Source organism: Balaenoptera acutorostrata, chromosome 9 (genome assembly GCF_949987535.1).
Source record: "Balaenoptera acutorostrata chromosome 9, mBalAcu1.1, whole genome shotgun sequence".
NCBI lineage: Eukaryota > Metazoa > Chordata > Mammalia > Artiodactyla > Balaenopteridae > Balaenoptera > Balaenoptera acutorostrata.
In genome coordinates, this window is record NC_080072.1 from 78,866,955 (window position 1) to 78,886,515 (window position 19,561).

Below are 19,561 nucleotides of genomic sequence, written 5' to 3' on the forward strand. Positions count from 1 at the left end.
TAACATATCTTTATTTCTATAGAACCTACAAGGATAGAACTTACTCCTAAAAGAACAGAGTTAACAGTGGGAGAAAGCATCGTCCTTAACTGCAAAGCAATTCATGATGCTAGTTTGGATGTCACTTTCTACTGGACACTAAAAGGACAGCCTATCGATTTCGAGAAAGAAGGTGGACATTTTGAAAGCATCAGGGCTGTAAGTTAATAAAATTTTATTCTTTGAGTAATAATACTTTTAGAAATTTAGACTCAAATGTAAAAACTTTCTTATCTGTGAAATGTTAAGGAAAAATTAGGACAAAATTCAAATTGATTCAATTATTTTATTTCATTATTTTATGTTATGTCAAACTGAAAGTAATACTTATTTAAAACACCCCCAGTAAGAAATTGAGAATACTTGATTACGCAGATCTGATTTCTTTGCCAATTTTTTTCTATTTGATTAGTATTGTCAATATTTACACTTTACTTCTCAAAAGTTATGTGGCTACATAAACATAAAAGTGTTATTTAAAGCATTCTTAGCAATTACGATACAATAAATAAATGAAATAAGCCTGCCTGTCCTACTCCTGAAGAAATAGTAATTCTTGGGTATTCTTTAATCTCTCACAGGCTATAGAGCTTAAACATGCAACCCAAAGTCAGAAATGCACATTAGCCTTAGACAAACATTCACAGACATGCTCATTTCTCATCTGCCAAATCTTTCCTTGTAATATCTTCTTTTATATATCTATGTGACTATCAACTAAATGGAGTAAGAAATCTTTTGAACCAAATTCTATAGTACGATCATAGTGTCTTAACAGAGAAGTAGAAAAATGATCTTTTCCCCCACTGGCTTTTTTAAAACATAAAAGAGTAACATCATGATGGAGAGAGAGAAAGGCAGTGGAACTCGGGTGGCAGAGAGAGATTTTGGCTGAAATATCTCTTCTATATTGGTTAAAGAGGTGGATCCAAATACAAACTATGCCTACAAATACAATTTAAAATGCTGCCACACACTTATTAACATCAGTTTATTCTTCTGTAAACATTTTGGGAAGCACTGGTAGACCACAGCTGTAATGAGCCCAAACATATAAAACTTGGCTTGGATTGAATTTTATTTTAAAGGTAATGTGATACAGTGGGAAAAGTCCTAGGCCCGAAGTAAGGAATTTTCTGGGTCAAGACCCAGATCAGTCCTTAATCAGCTGTGTAACAAAAAGCCAGTCACTTGATTTGCCTTGGCATTAATCTCATAGAGCACTAAACTGAGGGAGTTGGACCAGATAATTTCTAAGACCCCTTCTTACTCTAGAATTTGAAAAATTTATATTAGCAGAATAGTAAGAATGAATTTTCTTTGTTGCATTTGCCAATGTAACTTAAAGTAAACATTTTCTTCTAAATTATTCCTTTCATCCTGATTTACTTTGCAGTTAATGAGACTGTATAAATAAGAAAAAATTACCCAACTGCATTATTCGCATCTCATTAAATAAATCAATTTTAATTGTCAATGGTTATGTTATATACAAAATATTTAGATCATGTTAAACTCATTTTCGTTGAATTTGTGATTTTTCTTTTTTATTTACCTTGGGTCGATCATAGCTTCAAATTTTGAACAAATTTTATGCTATGAATGTCATAAAACAAAACCAGAAAAATATGACACAAAAATATTACATTTGAAAACAAAAAAAATATACCATCAAAAATACTTCTTCTTAGGATTACCTGTAAGCATTCATTTTGAGTGATCAGAAATATAAAGAAAAAATATGTCTAAACTAAATTTTGGGTTTTCGTCATAGAAGCAGGCTCCCTTTTTATTTTAAAATATCAGTAGAGAAATTAATGGTCTGATAAATTATATGAATTCTTGTTTTTGTCTCTTAGATGTTACCACTTTAGTTTCATGTCCATTCATTCGTATCAATAAATACCTTTAATCCTTTTCATAAGGTTGGCAGTTAATAATACCTGCTGTATCTCTCTTTACACATATGCTGTTCCTGCCCTTGAGAATTATAAAATTGACTCCTTACTCCATGCAAACCTATATTGCTACAAGCCATAATAAATTAAGCTCAGTTTGTAGACAGTGATAATAAACTCCAGAATAGAAAAATAAAGCAAATTAATATATTGAGAAATGAGAAAAATATTTAGCTTAAGGTTATGTAGGATATATCACTTTAGCTTATTTTAAAAAATTAATAGAAGTATGTTTGTACTTAAAATATTTGGAAGCTTCAAAACTGCAAAGTGTAGAAGAAATTGTCTATTCCCTCTACCCCAATTACCTCAAACACTGATTGGGTCCTGGCTGGCTTCAAGGATATACATGGGAGAGAATCCCATTCTGTGACTTGAAAAAGTCAGAGAAAAAAAATAAAAACATTCTATCCCCATCCTGCCTTTCACCTTGTGAAATATAATATGTCTGAGAAATAACATGTTTTAGAAGGAGGGATGAAAGTGTTATAAAGAAGCGAGATTTGGGAAGGCCTCTGGTCATGTGGATACTTTCTGTTTGAGAGGCCAATTGAAGACTCTGGGAATAAGAGGGCAGGCCAGGGCTCAGAAGAGAGCCTAGTGGGGTGATCTATGGTTTGCTTTGAGTTTCAAAGGAGTGACATTGAAGAGACCTTAGGGGTCTAGGCTAGTCCAACAGAGTAAGAAAGCCCAGCAGGATTCAGGACTTAAGCAGGAAGAGAGTGTGCCTTTGACTGAAGTACTCTTTAGTTTAACTGACCTGTCCCTAACCCACCAGTGGGTGATTGAATGGGGGTGAATCAGCAGAGAAAGGGGGGTATATATTTCAAGCATATTAACACTGCATAGTGTCAAATGAATCAACCAAATCTCTGAAAAAAAAACAAAAACAAAAAGATACCAATTGTGTTGATACTTTCCATCTTGTAGTGCCAAAATATAGCTTAATGAAGTTCTCTACTTTTCAACTAGTTATAGTGATATCTTTTATACACAGCCATTGGTTTACAGAAGAAGCTCTAGGAAAAATTTTATGTGTAACTTTTATAACATCTATAGACGAGGTATATTTATGTTTCAAATAAAACAGTGCTTTTGGGCTGCAAGAGAGTGAATAAATAAACATATAATCACATCAGGTTAGAAGAATTATAGCTACTGCTTTGAAATTTATAATGAAAATGCTTCTATTTCTCTTGCCTCTTGACTGAGGCCATGTTTTGCAAACCCAGCAATTTGACTGATTTTTGGAGTGAATCCATTACTGAAGCCACTGTTCAAAGGGTCCAAACAATCAATTAGTCTGTAAACATTTGATCCAACTCACCCAAATCCCTTTTTTGGCAATGATATGAGTTAACTGAAGGTGGCAAATTAGTGAGGCTATTCTTAAGATTTAATTTAGATTCAATTGTACAAGCAAAGGGCTGTGCAGGATCCAAGTTAAAATACATGGCCTTTCACCCCTAAGAGAGCACAGATTAAGGAGACAGACAGCAGGGTGGGCTAGTAATCTGTTATCACAGTTCTATCACCAGAGAACTCTACATACAGATGGCAGAAGAATTTGGTATTTGAACTGGACCTGGATTGGTAGGATTTTGCCAGGTGGTTAGGAGGAGAAGCTGCATTTCAGACAGAGCGAGCAGGTGAAGCAAAGACAAGGCAGAGAGTTTAGAGCACGTCTCAGGAACAGTGAGGAACCTATAGCCCTGATGGCATAGTGAAGACACAGAGTAGAGAATAAGTCACTATTTGTTGAATACATTTAAAGGAGAGCAGCAGAGGCGTCATTGTTAAAGGCACTGATTTCTGAGCCATGGAATTTGGGTTTTATTTGGAATGCAACAGGGAGCCATGTGACTCAGATTTGTTCTTTAAGAAGATAATTCTGACAGCTGCGTGGAGCAGGGGGTTGAACAGCAGGCAGACTTTACATATATTCCAGGCAGGTTAAGCAGAGGTTACAATGAGGAATCGACCATTATAAGCTTCAGCCTTAAATAACCACCTTGTTATCAAATAATAATTTGCAATCGTGCTTTGACACAATTGTGTTTTGACACAATTTTTTATGTTGGTCAGAGGTCTTTGAGAACCTCTTAATACTCTCAGGATGTCTGAACAACACCTGAACATGGTGTGTGACTCCAAAGCCACAGTCTTAATGGAGGACTATGGTGATCCATTGTTCTCCAGAGACTTGAAATCCCTAATTATTCATTCAAGATGTAAGCTAGTTTTAATCCCTACAACGCATAAAGATCAGTTACACTGAATATTATGGAAGCCTGTAATTTGTTCCTATTGGAGCAGAGAAAAAAGCCAAACATTTGTAATCAGGAAGGTTGGCAAAACAAGAATTGTCCTTTCCATGGTGAGCTCTCCAAATGTGATAAATTGCAACTAAATGGGCAACAAAATCAAAGTGCACTATTTGATGGTCCTTCATACTTCCTCAATCCTCTGGTTACAACAATACACTCAGGAAAGCAGAGTAGGGATGTTTGACTCCATTTTTAAATGAGGAAACAGAAGCATAAGACTTTTCCAGGCCACATGAATTCTAAATTGGTGTAACAATATTAAATACACTGTGATTTTTAAACTACATTATGTTGATTCTCCTTTATAAAGCTTACCCTCTCCACATTCATTGACCATTATGTGTTCAGCCCTTGTCTATAAACTGTGGGAAATAAAAATAAAAGGGAGATTTGGTTCTGGTCTTCAATAAATGTAAAGATGGCATAGAACGTAAAGTAATTCAAGAAAAACATAACCATAAAAAAAATTACTAATTTTTTATTAGAGCCAAATACTGTTGGAGACCAAAAAAGAAAGAGATTAATGTGAATTTTTTTATCATTGTGGAGAAAAGTGAGGAAAGGAATTAATTTAGCACCTGCTATATGCCAAACACTCAGCTTTTATATATATATTTATATATATAAGTGTATATACACACGTACAATAGCTCATCAATTCCTCATAACAATCATATAAAGTAATATTATTTGGGAAGAAGGTGCCACCTGACCTAGACCTCAGAGGATGAGTAGCATTAGGATAGGAAAAGAAAAAGGAGAAAGTCAACCTTAGATCAGAAAATATATTGTATCTCAGGGTTACGAGGGATCCTGGAGATTATTGAGTTAGTCCTAGATTGGTACATAGATCCTCCATCAGTATCATCAGTGTCCACTGTAATCCTTTTAGTGGTGAGGAACTCACTCCTCTGACATAGTCCATTCCATTACCAACCAGATCTGAATGTCAGAAAATTAGAAAGTTGGAGTAATTATGATAATCTGTACACTGAGCATAGGAATCATAAGGGAACATGCCTGATTCATAGCCCTGATTTGTGTGGAGTATTAGGTAGGTGAAGGGGCCAGAATATAAACTCCTTAATACCGTAGGATTTTTTATTAGCTGAAAGTCGTAGCCTCTGTCAGTCTTCTTATCATGGTTACTTCTGTTCCTAGTTTGTCGTCTTAGAAATTAACCACTATTTCTTAAGGAGTAAAAGTGTCAGAGTAGAAGACAGCAAGTGTTCAACTGGTACCATTCTCTTTCCTGATGGATAAAAGTTAATGTTGTAAAAATAAATGAAATCACTGGACATACTGCCAGGGTTTACTGAGGCACAAAGCTCTTAGGACTTCGAGACCATCTGCTGCACCATCTTCTTCATCATATTAGCAGGTGTAAGTCTTGGGGGCACTTCATAACTAATCAGAAAATGTATGAAAGGCAGAGAATCAACAGTTCTACCAAAGTCACAAGTTCTCTTTGGCTCATTCTGCTCACTAGTAATAGTCATACTTCCAAGTAGTATGGCCTCCTGGACTCTGAGCCATACTCCTCCCTGTCTGGCAAAGGGCTTGTCCATCCTCATCACTCAATTTCTTGCCTCCTGGATCTTTGTCTTGCTCTGAATCCTGGTAATTCACCAGGTTTCTGTACAGAACTCTGCCGTAATCTTTTGACTGCATATATTAGCTTTATAACAGTTTTCTCCTAGTCTTTCACCTAGTTTAACAAAAGAAATTACATTGTCACTTTAATAGGACAGAACAGAGTAATAACCAACCAAAGCTTGGGAGCTAAAGAGAGGTTACACTCAAAGGTCCAAGAATTTTCAGATCATTCCAGAAAGTGTACTACATCCATGCTCCCTGCTTGTCTGTGTTAGAGAATGTGCCTCCATCTACTCTCTTCTCAAAGTAGTAACAGTTCCCATGGCAGAAAAGAATGCACATCTACTTAGCATGCAGTCACATGAACATGACCAAAATACGCCATTAAAACTTGTGATTCTGTGACATTTTATGTATTAAGGACATAAGCTAAACTATGGGGTCCCCCAAAGCAAAGGCTAATATTCTGTTTTATTTTTGATCACTTTGTATATCCATACAACAGCCACTCTGTCAATATTTGTTGAAGAAAAAAATAAGCAATAAAAATAAAAACTGTAAAAGCATTTTCTCAGCTTAGCCCACTACTGCATTATTTCATATTTTAACATAATTAATTAACTACTGCATAAAATTCTGCTAAATTATATTGCAGAATAGTTTATTTCATTGCTTTCTTATGCAAAATTGGACATTCACTTTAGCCCAGTTTGGAACTGAATAGAAGATGACTACCTTAGATGACATCGAAGGCAGCCTATTATTGAGAGACTCTTCCTTAACTCTTGGGCTTTTCACCTGAGTAATCTGTTGACCACAGTACCCCATCACTATCACAGCTGGTGGTAACGCCATATTGATTATCCACCTCCATTTTTATTCGAATTGGCATCTGGCCCCACAAAGCAAAATTTGAAGTGTGCCTCATGACTTTTTGTAGTTTGTCAGATGTAGTCCAATCAGGTAATGCTTCCAAAGTCACACGTATTAAAAGACAGTTTTAGCCATCTAAGTCACAAGCTTCACTTGTTCATTTAAAGGTAGTCCACCAAAACAGACCTTCTGGGTATGGTATTATGGTGACCATATAGAGCTTTTTTGTTCATTTAGAGGCTCCACTTTTGACAGCTGTTTTTATCTTTATGATACATTTACATAGCATTATGTGTAATATAAAAGTTACTAGTTTCTCTGCAATGTGCAGAACTGCAGGTTTACTTTTTGTTTTACGTTTTTGGTTTGGGTTTTTTTTTTTTTTTTTTTTTTTGAAAGAGAGACAGGGAAAATAGAGCTTCTTGAAGAGAAAGGCAATTTTAGTATTGGCCATGCTGAGAAAAATCAGATCAATAGCCTGTGTTCTGTGATCTCTGAGAGGATAAAAGTACCATACTTCGCAGAGATTGTCATCAGAGCCAGGTGAGATGTTTCAGGTTATTGGATGGGGAAAAGTGGGCAGTGAGAAATAGAAAACACTCCTTTATCTCTTAACAGAATTTGCTTTCCTAGATTGTAAACTTCAGATATTAAATATGCTTTTAGCTCACTAACTCCAGACATTAAGTGCTTACATGTCTAGGACTCCATATTTTGTTCCCTTTTGGAAGTTTTGTTTTTCTCCAAAATTATTTTCCCATTTCATGCATATATTAACTCAAACCCAATCAAAGAAATATTTAATCCTGAATGAAGTGCTTCTGTCTTTGGTAATATGACCACTGGTAAGCCCCAGTAAGTTTTTGCAACCATTGTTATTGTTTTTAACCTTGACCATGAAACCTATCTGATTTTTTCCAGTGGTGTTTATTAAACCAAGTTCTTACCTAATTCTAAGTCATTTTCAACAGTGAATTACTTGCTTAAACTTATTAGTCTTTCTAATATGTGTAACAAACTTCTAATATAAATTTTCATGCAAAATAACCCTCCAAATATTTTGAGTTTCAGTTCAGAATTTCCATTGTATTTATTCATTATTACTCTAAATTTCTATTAATTATCCTGGAATTGTACAATGAAGAATAATCAATGGAGTTTGACTCCATACCTCCTTCCCCATCCCAATCTGACAGAGACTTATTTTTATGAGACAGCAAAATCTTTATAAATTATATATGTACTAAACAGTTTAGAATGAATAAATGAATTAGTAAATAAAGTATCAAATGTTCAAGTTACTGAAATGAGTTCCTAAATTATCTTCAGAGCCTAATATTCATTTTTTCTCAATATTCTAATTTTGTACATAATCCTTGTTTGCTTTTTTATTTCTTTCTTAAGAGGCCACTATTCAAATCTTGGTAATTTTTAAAAATACCTCTCTCCTTCTTGTTTTCTTGTACTCCTCTCCCATTCATCATTCACATTGATTCATGGGCCTGTTAAAATGAGTCGTCTTAGGAAGGATAACTAATCATGTCAATTTACCTGAGGATACCAGAGGCCATTGTAGTAGATGCTATGGAGTGTTGCCCAGATTCCCCTTTCAAGACTGAGGCACTCTTTCCCTAAGCCATAGAAAGTATTGGCAGCTGACGGCTCTAAGCTGAGTCTCTGTCTGGGAATGGCTCTCAGCCAAAGAGTGTTATCTGGCCCAAGTTATGCCCCACCCTCCAGCCCATAACCAAAGGTAAAGGTGATGAATGCATAGGGATGGTTAAAAAGGCCGAGTCTCTTGCCTTGAAGCAGGGCAGCTCTGAAGGGTCTCTCAGCTACAGAGCTCCCTGTGGGATAAACTGAGGCTTTTGTCATGACTGCATCACAGTTAAACTTCCCCTCTGCTCAATTCTGCTTTCTTCATGTTCCCCATAAACGCTGATCCCAATGGCATTCCCCAGTGGAGTCTCCATCTCAGAGTCTGTTTCTCTGAAACCCTGACCTAAGACAGCCATGATGGCAAATGTCATCACCGAGAAAGCACTTGAAGCAGGTATGAGTAATAATAAAAAGCAATGATAATAGTTCTCATCCACTGAATGCCTACTAAGTAGCTGGAAACACGCTAAAGTTTTCAAGCGTCATTTCTTTTACTTCCCACAAATATCCTATGATGTAGGTATTGGTTTTGTTTTCATTTGGGGTTTTGTTTTTGACAAAAAAAGACACAAATTCAGAAAGATAAACAACTTTTTCAAACTTAAACAATTGTATGGAAGAGTTATTATTCAAATGAATTCTGAACTCCAATACCACACTATCTCCCAACATATAGTAACAAACCTAGAGCATATCTACAACTATTTGGGGAGATAACATTGTAAATTCCCTTCTTTCTCAATCAGTTTAATGTTAAATTATATCATCTTGTGAATAACATAGATAAATATCCTTCATCTGTTTTAGAATTTTTGGGTCAATTACTCTCATTGCTGATAAGATTTTCATATATTCATCTAAAGTTACTCCTATAAAGTTTATGATTATGTGGTTACATTTACACTATACAAGTTCTTTTTTCTAACATTTGTAAACTTTACTATTATGAGCAATCTTCTGTGCCTTTGCCAAAAATACATTTCTTTTATATATATTTTTAAAGGCAACCCTACCAATCAGGCTCTTCTATGTTTAGTGAATCGTTTCAGAATAAACTTGAGACAGTTTTATTATCTGGTTAAGGCCTAGGCTAAAATATATAAATAGAATTTTACATAATGAAGAGAACTTTTGCCCTTCCTCTCTCATATGTTTTATTTCATTTGATCCCCACAACATTGCGAGTCAGGCAAATTATATACAAATGAAGAAACTGAGGCCCAGGAAGGAAGAGGGGTGAAAGGCCTCAGTGTGAAGGTTCTGAGCACCACAGGCACATTTATAGCACAGCCACTATTACCATTCAAGCTTCTTTGAGCTGAAAACTTCATTGCCATGAATGATATTCCAAATCTGATTTGATGAGTAAAGATATGAAGAACTAAAACTAGCTGTAATTCTTCACAGTGGCATTTTGAAAATTGAAGACAGAAAGAGATTGTGTTTCTTCTCTGCAATCTCACCTCTTTAGCTGGACAACTCAGCTTATTTTTACCTTAGTTACTTGATCACTATTAAAACATTAAAATCGTATGTTCTGTAAGAGCAAATCACACATTGTTTTAAAAAATCCTGCCATAAAATTTACTGAGAATGAATTGAAAAAAATCTTAAAATGTCCTATTACACTTGCTTCTTCAGATGTTCTGTGGGTGTGTTTTCCGATTAATTAACGCTCACTCTTCTGGCTGCTGTAATTGTTTCATTTTATAGTGTGTGAACCCCTTTTTTTTTATCACCTTCCCTTTTTAGTCCTTTGAAAATTCTCTCAAAATGAAAATGAGATGCAATATGTTACATTTCTTTTACTGCTGATCAGGCAAAGAGAGTAGAGCATAAATTCCACATTTGAGACACTTTAAATCATATCTGTTCTTACTAAGTATGTTACTTACAGAATGGTTGGTTTCATGTGAGTTTTTGGCCACCAAAATCCAGTTTTCAAGTCAGATATCCAGTAGGGGTTCAGATTCTTCCCTCTTCCTCACCCCCAGTGCTCTCAGTCCTTCCATTATAACTATTCCATCCCTCCACCAGAGCAAGTATCAAAATCTACTGTAAATGTGACTTGATTCTTTCATTCTAGCCTTTACATTTCTGGAAGTTAGGAACATATTTATTTTTTGAACTTACACAGTAACTGTGCACATTAAAGACGAAATAAACATTTGTGAAGTTGCTAAAGGAATCAGTGAATGTAGGAGTATATGAACTAAAAATGAGCCATTTAGAGTAGGCCGCTTAGAAACAAGTTGTTGACTTTAATATCTAAATAGCATTTTTTACTTTTTTGTTAACCAAGAAAAGTTTCTAACTTCCATTATAATTATAGAAAATGACAGTAATTGATAGTTTTACTCATTTTTCTTCACATGAATGCTTCAATATTTTTGATATTGTGCTAAAAGTAATTGTTTTCTCTGGAAATAATAATCCCAAGAGTTCTTAATAAAAGAGAAATATACAGTGGTTCTAGTTATCTTGTTGAAGTAATGCTGATATGTTTTATAGATTTTTTGTTATTTTAAAAAGAATGTCCTACATAGATCTATGTATCCAGGGGATAAAATTTAACCTGCAGAGTGATGAAAAGCATAGTATAATAAGGTCCTCAATACTAGAATTTTTACCTTGTTGGAATAATATATAATAAAAGATTATTCTTTTTAGTTTCTGAAAGGCTCAGTAAATAAAAGGCTGTCCTTATTCCCTAATACCACATAAAGTTTAGGATTTTTATAAGCAAACATGGTTCAGTGTTACATTTTGAAATACTATTGATATGTAAGTATTGTGTTTTAGACTGACTCCTGTTATTATTTCTCAAAGTAATTTTCAAAGAGCTGGGTTTCTGAGAGGCCATTATTTTCAAGACATCTTTGAAATTCTACCTTTATTTCACAATTTCTCTTTCTGCATCTGTTTTGTATTAAGTTCTAAAGGGTGCCTAAGTGTTATGATATGTTTAGCTTGGAGCTTTTCAAAATCCTGCAGTTTCTCTCATGGACTATTTTTATCATATTACAACATAAAAGTGAAATTTAGGAGTCTAGAGTTAATAATCAATAGGTTGCCTCTCAAAGATGTTTCCTCTCTTGAAAAAGGAGAAGGAGGAAATTTTAGAAATAACTATTGGGCTATTATCATTCACTACTTTCCTTATTTGATATCCCTTATATAAAGGAAGTAGAAAAGATCAACTTAGAGAATTTGGAAAGCATGACATCATTATCTTTAAGGAATAATTGATGGCTTTATAGAGTATTTATCAGTGTACAATAGATGAAATCTGAGTTTATCTCAGTTCCATAAAGATTTACTGAATGGCTATATGCTAGGCATCTGTCCAGGAACTGAGGATTCTGTAGCAATCAATAGCAAACATTCTGTGGGAGGTATATGACTACAACTGAGATAGAGCACCATCTTTGGGGAGCTTAGAGTCTTACAGAGGAACAAGCATATAAACCAATATGTGGCAAGAGCACTGAAAGGAATATGTTCGGGGAACTCAGTCCAAGTTACACATCATCCAAACTGTGGAAGAAGAGCAGACTTCCTAAACCAAATAACACCTAAACCTATTCTTTAAGGAGAAAAAGAGTATTGCAGGCAAAGCAGGGAGAGAACATAGAAGGGGGAAAGACGTTCCAGGAAGAGACTAAGAATGAGGAAAATATGAAAGACAAAAGTCTATCAAATTCCAGTAACAGTGGTGATCTTACAGTTATAGCAAACCTCATCTAATACAGTACTGTAGTGATTCTATTTTAAAGAAAGCTTCCCATATCACCTATGAAAGTTACATAAATGGTCATGATTATTCTTGGTTCCAATTATATCATGTCACATATTCTTAGCAAAAGTAAAGCTGCTATATGTCTTCAAATTAAATCCAGGGATAAACTGTTGCTTAGCATAAGTATATGTGTTTTACATAAATTTGCATGTTGCTTGAAGCTTTCTGTGCAGTACATAAATAAGAAATTAACTATTATAGTGTTAAGGTTCAATATTCAGTGTCATTTAGATAAATCCCCGAGAAGCACTATGTGATTTTTTTCAGGATACTGCTTGTTATTCTAGGAGCAGCTGTAAGAATAAAATGTAGTTTTAAAAGTCAGGGGCTAAAATCAGAATTTCTGTTTTCTTCCATATTTTTTCCTTAATTACATTATATATTTTTGAAACAAGAATCATACCTATTTTGCTAACCATTGCCAGTGCCTGGCATCATGTCAGGTAGATTAGTTGCTAAATAAAGTATTTGCTAAATTAATTATTATATAAACAAATACAATTTACACAGAGTCACTTTCTCATTTCTTTGCTCATCTGCTAAATTACCACATAAAAAAAGAAATATACCAGTATCAGGAAAAGTTTTAATACATTTATTCACTTTACAAAAGCTTAATGGTTACTTGTCATATATACAGCACAATATCAGGGCAGGGAATGTATGGCTGAGTAAAGCATGATCTCTCCCTTCTAGAAATCTTAATCTAGACAGTGTCAAACAACTCTTGAATTTGATAAATGTTATAGTACTGAGACATTATGCTGTTGAAAGAAAAATACTCTGGAGGAGAAATGTGAATTGTTAACCAAGTATGTCATTGGCAGAAAAACTAGTTCTTAAGAATTAATGTTCAATTGAATTCAACTAAGTTTACTACTGAAGGATATTCAATCAACTAGTACAAGGTAAGGTAATAACCTTTCTATTTTTAAATCACCATAAAATCAAGCCATTTTTCATTATACACCTTACCCATATATAAAACCAAAAGAATTAACCATTTTGAAGCAAAATTAGCTAAAATAATTTAGAACACATTAATTGTGAAGATACAACACTGTACTAAACAGTTCAAGGATTTCATATCAAGAAGCCTAACCAAAACTATAAAATACTACATTTTATCCTTTTTAATTGCTGAGAGTCCCACAAACAAATATAGCATACTGAAAAAATTTATTTTAAAGTACTTATTAAATATAGTGGTAGTATTTCCTAAAAGCATTTCTGAAACCTGCACTCTAATTGCCATTATCCATCACTTAAGTAATAAGGAATACTAGAAGTGACATGCTTTGCTCACTGTTCCTATCACATCAGTAATGACTCTGAACAGGCTACTGAAATGTCTCTGGTGTTTAAAATAACTAGCTAGTGTGAGAGATGCAAGCATTTCAATAAGAATGTTTCCATGTGCCTTTAAGAATAATCAGGCAGAGTAAATTAAGGATCATTTTTCTTAGCTAAGTTTTTTTGGGTTTTGCCCACATTGCTGTTTCTAACCATGTTTAATCTTATATCAAAATTCTGACTGGAATAATCCATTGGTCTGGGTTTTTTTTTTTTATATTTTACATGTTGAGATATAAATATCTTAGAGAGAAGAACATTTCACAGTTTAAATATCAATGAATACTTTTTGCACATCTTTTGATCCTGTGAATAACTATAGGTAAAGAATTAAGGAGTAGAGTGACACAACATTGTAAAGCAACTATACTCCAATAAAAATTAATAAAAGAAAAAAGAATTAAGGAGTAGTTATTCTGAATGTATCGAGGTGACCACTAAACAAACAGTCTGTATAAGTGAGTTTTTGCTGCAAAACAAACCACCCCAAAACTTAGTGATTTCAAAGCATCCTTTATTTAGCTCATGATTCTATGGGTTGGCAAATCGGGCTGGACTCAGCTGGAGTTCATCTGCTGGTCTTGGAAAGACTTACTCATGCATCTATAGTCAGCTGTCAGCCAATTTCGAGGCACTAATGTGGGGGATCAGCTGGCTGTTGGCTGGGGCTACAGGGTCAAATGGGCCATGTGTTTCTCATCATCCACCAGGCTAGCCCAGGCTTGTTCATATGGAAACCTCAGGGTTCCAAGATCCAAGAGCAGAAGCATCATGATCCCTTAGGCTTAGGCTCAGACTTTGCTCAATATCACTTCTGTCACATTCTATTGGTGAAAACAAGTCATAAGGCCATATCAGATTCAAAGCGGGGGGAAATTCCCTGTGGCGGGGGGGATCTGCAAAGTACTGAGGCCATTTTTGCAATTTACCTCCATCTGTCCTCTGGCCACAATTTTTTTACATTTCTCTAACTTGCAACCCTCATCCCAGGACCCAAAAAATCTCATTCAATTATGATTCTAATTTTGTTTTAGTTAGCTTTTGCTGCAAAACCAATTCTACAAAATGTATGATCCAATTCTATGGATCAATAATTTGAGCTGGACATGGTTGTTTTTTCTGCTGGTCTCAGCTTGGCTCCTTAATGAGTATGCAGTCAGCTATCAGGTCAACTAGAAGCTGTTTGGGGAGATGGCAGCTAGGATGGTTGTCTCTGCTCTAAGTGGTCTCTCATCCTTCAGCAGGCTCACCTAGGCCATGCTGTGTGGTTGTAATAGGGCTCCAAATTAGCAATCTCCAATGCACACACACATTGCAGTCACCTGTTTGTTCCATGTTTGCTAAGGTCTCATTGACCAATGCAATTCACTTCATGAGTCACAATGAATGTGGGAGGGGGCTCCCCAAGGGTATGAATCCAGAAAGGCATGAAAAATTTTGGGACCATTACTGCAACAATCTACCACACAGTCTAAACAGTGCAAAATGATCCTTAATTTCAGTTATGGTATTTTTAAGACTAAACCAGAAGCTAGATTATACATGTAGAGTTAAGTAGGGGAAAAAAAGAGCATTTGGAAAAATAGTAATTTGCACAACACTAAAACTCAATATGTGCTGTCACTAGCAACACAAACTAGGTCAACTGCTGACTAAATTAACCAGTCACTATTTGAATTGACCTCTTTTTTTAAAAATTAAGTCAGTTAAAGCACTTAATCTGGTTATTTTTCCATTTTATATGGTTAGTGTTCTCTTTTTTTAAATGTTAGGAAATATTAATCACTTCACTTGTTAGTAGAAAATTGGCAGCAGTTATAAAGAAAAAAATTAACAGAGAAACATTCATTTGTAATTAAAGAATAAATGAATTAAATAGTATTTCAGAAAAAAAGTAGCATATTCTGAGGACAATTATAATATTTGCTACTTCATCTATCCTAACATAATCCATGTTAAATGTCTCTTCCAAATATTGGTTCTACTGATTTCTGTGCTTTAGTTATATTTGATAGGAACAAAAGCAGATATATTTATTTATGAAATGCTGAAAAGAGATTGTGGCTATATCTAAAGCTAACATGAAATACACTGAATATTCCATACCCAAATTAATTCATAGGTTCTTTTAGCCAGCATATACCAGCTGTTTTTCATTAATGAATGGTGGCATCATTATTTGTATTACCATTGATTTTGCTGCAGGTTAAACTGTTGGAGAGAATGGACAGACTTATGAAGCTGTTCACAATTTAAAATTAAATTAAGAGTTTATCATACAAATCTGTGATAATAATAGACTAACCTAAGGACAATAGTAGAAGTGAAAAAATAGTCCAAATTCATATTTGCAACTTCTACATTCAGTAATTCTATTTCCTGTGAAACATATTTATATTTATTACTGTGCTTATAACTGTGGCTTTAAGGTATAATAAAAGATACAGATTGTAGGATATGAGTGTTTTCTTCAAGTAAATATTAGACTTGAGAATTCAAAAGATTTTAGGAGTTTCCAAAAGACGTTTGAAGATAAAAATAAAGATGACTAAGCTATATTGATTAAGACATGCAAACTTGGGCTTCCCTGGTGGCGCAGTGGTTGAGAATCTGCCTGCTAATGCAGGGGACACGGGTTCGAGCCCTGGTCTGGGAAGATCCCACATGCCACGGAGCGGCTGGGCCCGTGAGCCACAACTGCTGAGCCTGTGCATCTGGAGCCTGTGCCCCGCAACGGGAGGGGCCGTGATGGTGAGGGGCCCACGCACTGTGATGAAGAGTGGCCCCTGCACCGCGATGAAGAGTGGCCCCCACTTGCCGCAACTAGAGAAAGCCCTCGCACGAACCAAAGACTCAACACAGCCAAAAATAAATAAATAAATAAAAAGAAGTGTAAGCCTACTGCAGGCTTTAAAAAAAAAAAAAAAAAAAAGACATGCAAACTTGACAAAGTTTTTTAATGAGTATTAGGCATATTTGTTGAAGTCCTTGAACTCAAAGGTGAAGGCTCCACCTGTGAACACAATGGTAGAAAATTAATTTTCCATGAGGTCGATTTTTAGCTGGTAACATCAAAGGATACTGTCAAAGTCCTTCAGGAAATCCTCCAAGAAATTCTTATCTGTCATGATTATAATGTCAATGTATGAAATCAAAAAGACCTAAAAAGTCAACTCAACTGTGTGGCTTAATATACCAAAAGATAATTCAAATATAGATTTTATATGGGTCTGTATAAAAATCCCATGTGCAGCCAAGATAAATTTAAAGAAATATTATGAAATATTTCTGTATCATTGATACATAATAAAATGTGCTTGACTAAGCTGAAAATAAAGACTAAGTCTATCAGCTTGTAACATCCTAATAACATCAAGCTCTAGTTAAATCTGAAGACCTTAGTAAGCTGTTAAAAAATGTCATCTTCTACCCCTCTAGAAGTTCTTAATCAGTCATTGAGGTCTCATCTAGCATCATAAGCTTTACATTTACTGTGTCATCAATGTAACCCACCAATAATTCTTAATGTTAAAACAAGTAATATGTTTTTGAGCTTTGGAATGCTGTTGTGTGCCTTTACTCAGTTATGCTGGATTGAGCAGGCATGGAGAACAGATAACAGCAAGAAAACACTGAAGTAACTTGCCCCAAGATTAACTAAAATATGACCTTTGCAAAGAGACTTTAAAAGAATATATGGAGAGACATTCAAGATGGCAGAGGAGTAAGATGTGGAGATCACCTTCCTCTCCACAAATACATCAGAAATACATCTACATGTGGAGCAACTCCTACAGAACACCTACTGAATGCTGGCAGAAGACCTCAGACTTCCCAAAAGGCAAGAAACCACCCACGTACCTGGGTAAGGCAAAAGAAAAAGGAAAAAAACAGAGACAAAAGAATAGGGAAAGGACCCACACCTCTGGGAGGGAGCTGTGAAGGTGGAAAAGTTTCCACACACTAGGAAGCTCCTTCACTGGTGGAGACAGGGGGTGGGCAGGGGGGAAGCATCAGAGCCACAGAGGAGAGTGCAACAAAAAAGATGCAGAGGGCAAAGCGGAGAGATTTCTGCACAAAGGATCAGTGCCGACCAGCACTCACCAGCCCGAGAGGCTTGTCTGCTCCTCACCCGCCAGGGCAGGTCGGGGCTGAGAGCTGAGACCTAGGCTTTGGAGGTCAGATCCCAGGGAAAGGACTGGAGTTGGCTGCATGAACACAGCCTGCAGGGGGCTAGTGCACCACAGCTGGCCCAGAGGGAGCCCAGGAAAAAGTCTGGAACTGCCTAAGAGGCAAGAGACCATTGTTTCGTGTGTGAGGAGAGGGGATTCAGACCACTGCCTAAATGAGCTCCAGAGAGAGGTGCAAGATGCGGCTATCAGCGTGGGCACCAGAGATGGACATGAAATGCTAAGGCTGCTGCTGCAGCCACCAAGAAGCCTGTGTGCAAACACAGGCCACTATCCACACCTCCCCTCCCGGGAGCCAGTGCAGCCCGCCACTGCCAGGGTCCCGTGATCCAGGGAAAACTTCCCTGGGAGAACACACAACACGGCTCAGGCTGTTGCAATGTCACGCTGGCCTCTGCTGCCGCAGGCTTGCCCCTCATTCCGTACCCCTTCTCCCCCAAGACTGAGTGAGTCAGAGCACCCTAATCAGCTGCTACTTTAACCCCATACTGTCTGAGCAAAGAACAGACACCCTCAGGTGACCTACACATAAAGGAGGGAACAAATCCAAAGCCGAACCCCAGGAGATGTGCTAACAAAGAAGAGAAAGGGAAATTTCTCCCAGCAGCCTCAGGAGCAGCGGATTAAATCTCCACAATCAACTTAATGTGCCCTGCATCTATGGAATACCTGAATAGACAACAAATCATCCCAAAATTGAGGCACTAGAATTTGAGAGCAACTGTAGACTTGAGGTTTGCTTTCTGCATCTAATTCGTTTCTGGTTTTATGCTTATCTTAGTTTAGTATTTAGAGTTTATTATCATTGATAGATTTGTTTATTGATTTGGTTGCTCTCTTCCTTTTTTTAAAAAAAAGATATATATATTTTTCCTTTTTCTCTTTTTGTGAATGTGTATGTGTATGCTTCTTTGTGCGATTTTGTCTGTATAGCTTTGCTTTTACCATATGTCCTAGGGTTCTGTCTGTCCTTTTTTTTTTTTTTTTCAGTATAGTTGTTAGAGCTTGTTACCATTGCTGGATTTTTTTGGTTTGGTTGCTCTCTTCTTTCTTTCTTTTTAATTTTTTTATTTTTTATTTTAATAACTTTATTTTATTTTATTTATTATTTTTTTCTTTCTTTTTTTCTCTATTTTCTTCTGAGCCGTGTGGCTGACAGGGTCTTGATGCTCCAGCTGGGTGTCAAGCCTGTGCCTCTGAGGTGGGAGAGCCAAGGGCAGATCATTGCTCCACCAGAGACCTCCTGGCTCCACATAGTATCAAATGGTGAAAGCTCTCCCAGAGATCTCCATCTCAATGCTAAAAGACTCAGCTCTATTCAATGACCAGCAAGTTACAGTGCTGGACACCCTATGCCAAACAACTAGCAAGACAGGAGCACAACCCTACCCATTAGCAGAGAGGCTGCTTAAAATCATAATAAGGTCACAAACACCCCAAAACAGAGGACCAGACGCAGTCCTGCTCAACAGAAAAACAAGATCCAGCCTCAAACACCAGAACACAGGGACCAGTCCGCTCAACCAGGAAGCCTACACAACCCACTGAACCAACTTTAGCCACTGCGGGCAGACACCAAAAACTACAGGAACTACAAACCTGCAGCCTGCGAAAAGCACAGTAAGTTAAGCAAAATGTGAAGACAGATAAACACACTGCAGATGAAGGAGCAAGGTAAAACCCCACCAGACCAAACAAATGAAAAGGAAATAGGCAGTCTACCTGAAAGAGAATTCAGAGTAATGATAGTAAAGATGATCCAAAATC

At 36.2% G+C, this 19,561-nt stretch overlaps 1 protein-coding gene across 1 annotated transcript in view; it reads left to right on the top strand.

The window, feature by feature from the left end:
* CNTN5 (contactin 5) overlaps window positions 1-19,561 on the top strand; it is a 1,403,535-nt gene that overhangs the window by 1,225,968 nt on the left and 158,006 nt on the right. The window contains exon 15 of the mRNA XM_057553585.1: window positions 23-198. Coding sequence (XP_057409568.1) covers window positions 23-198 — 176 coding nt within the window. The remainder of the gene's footprint in view (window positions 1-22; window positions 199-19,561) is intronic.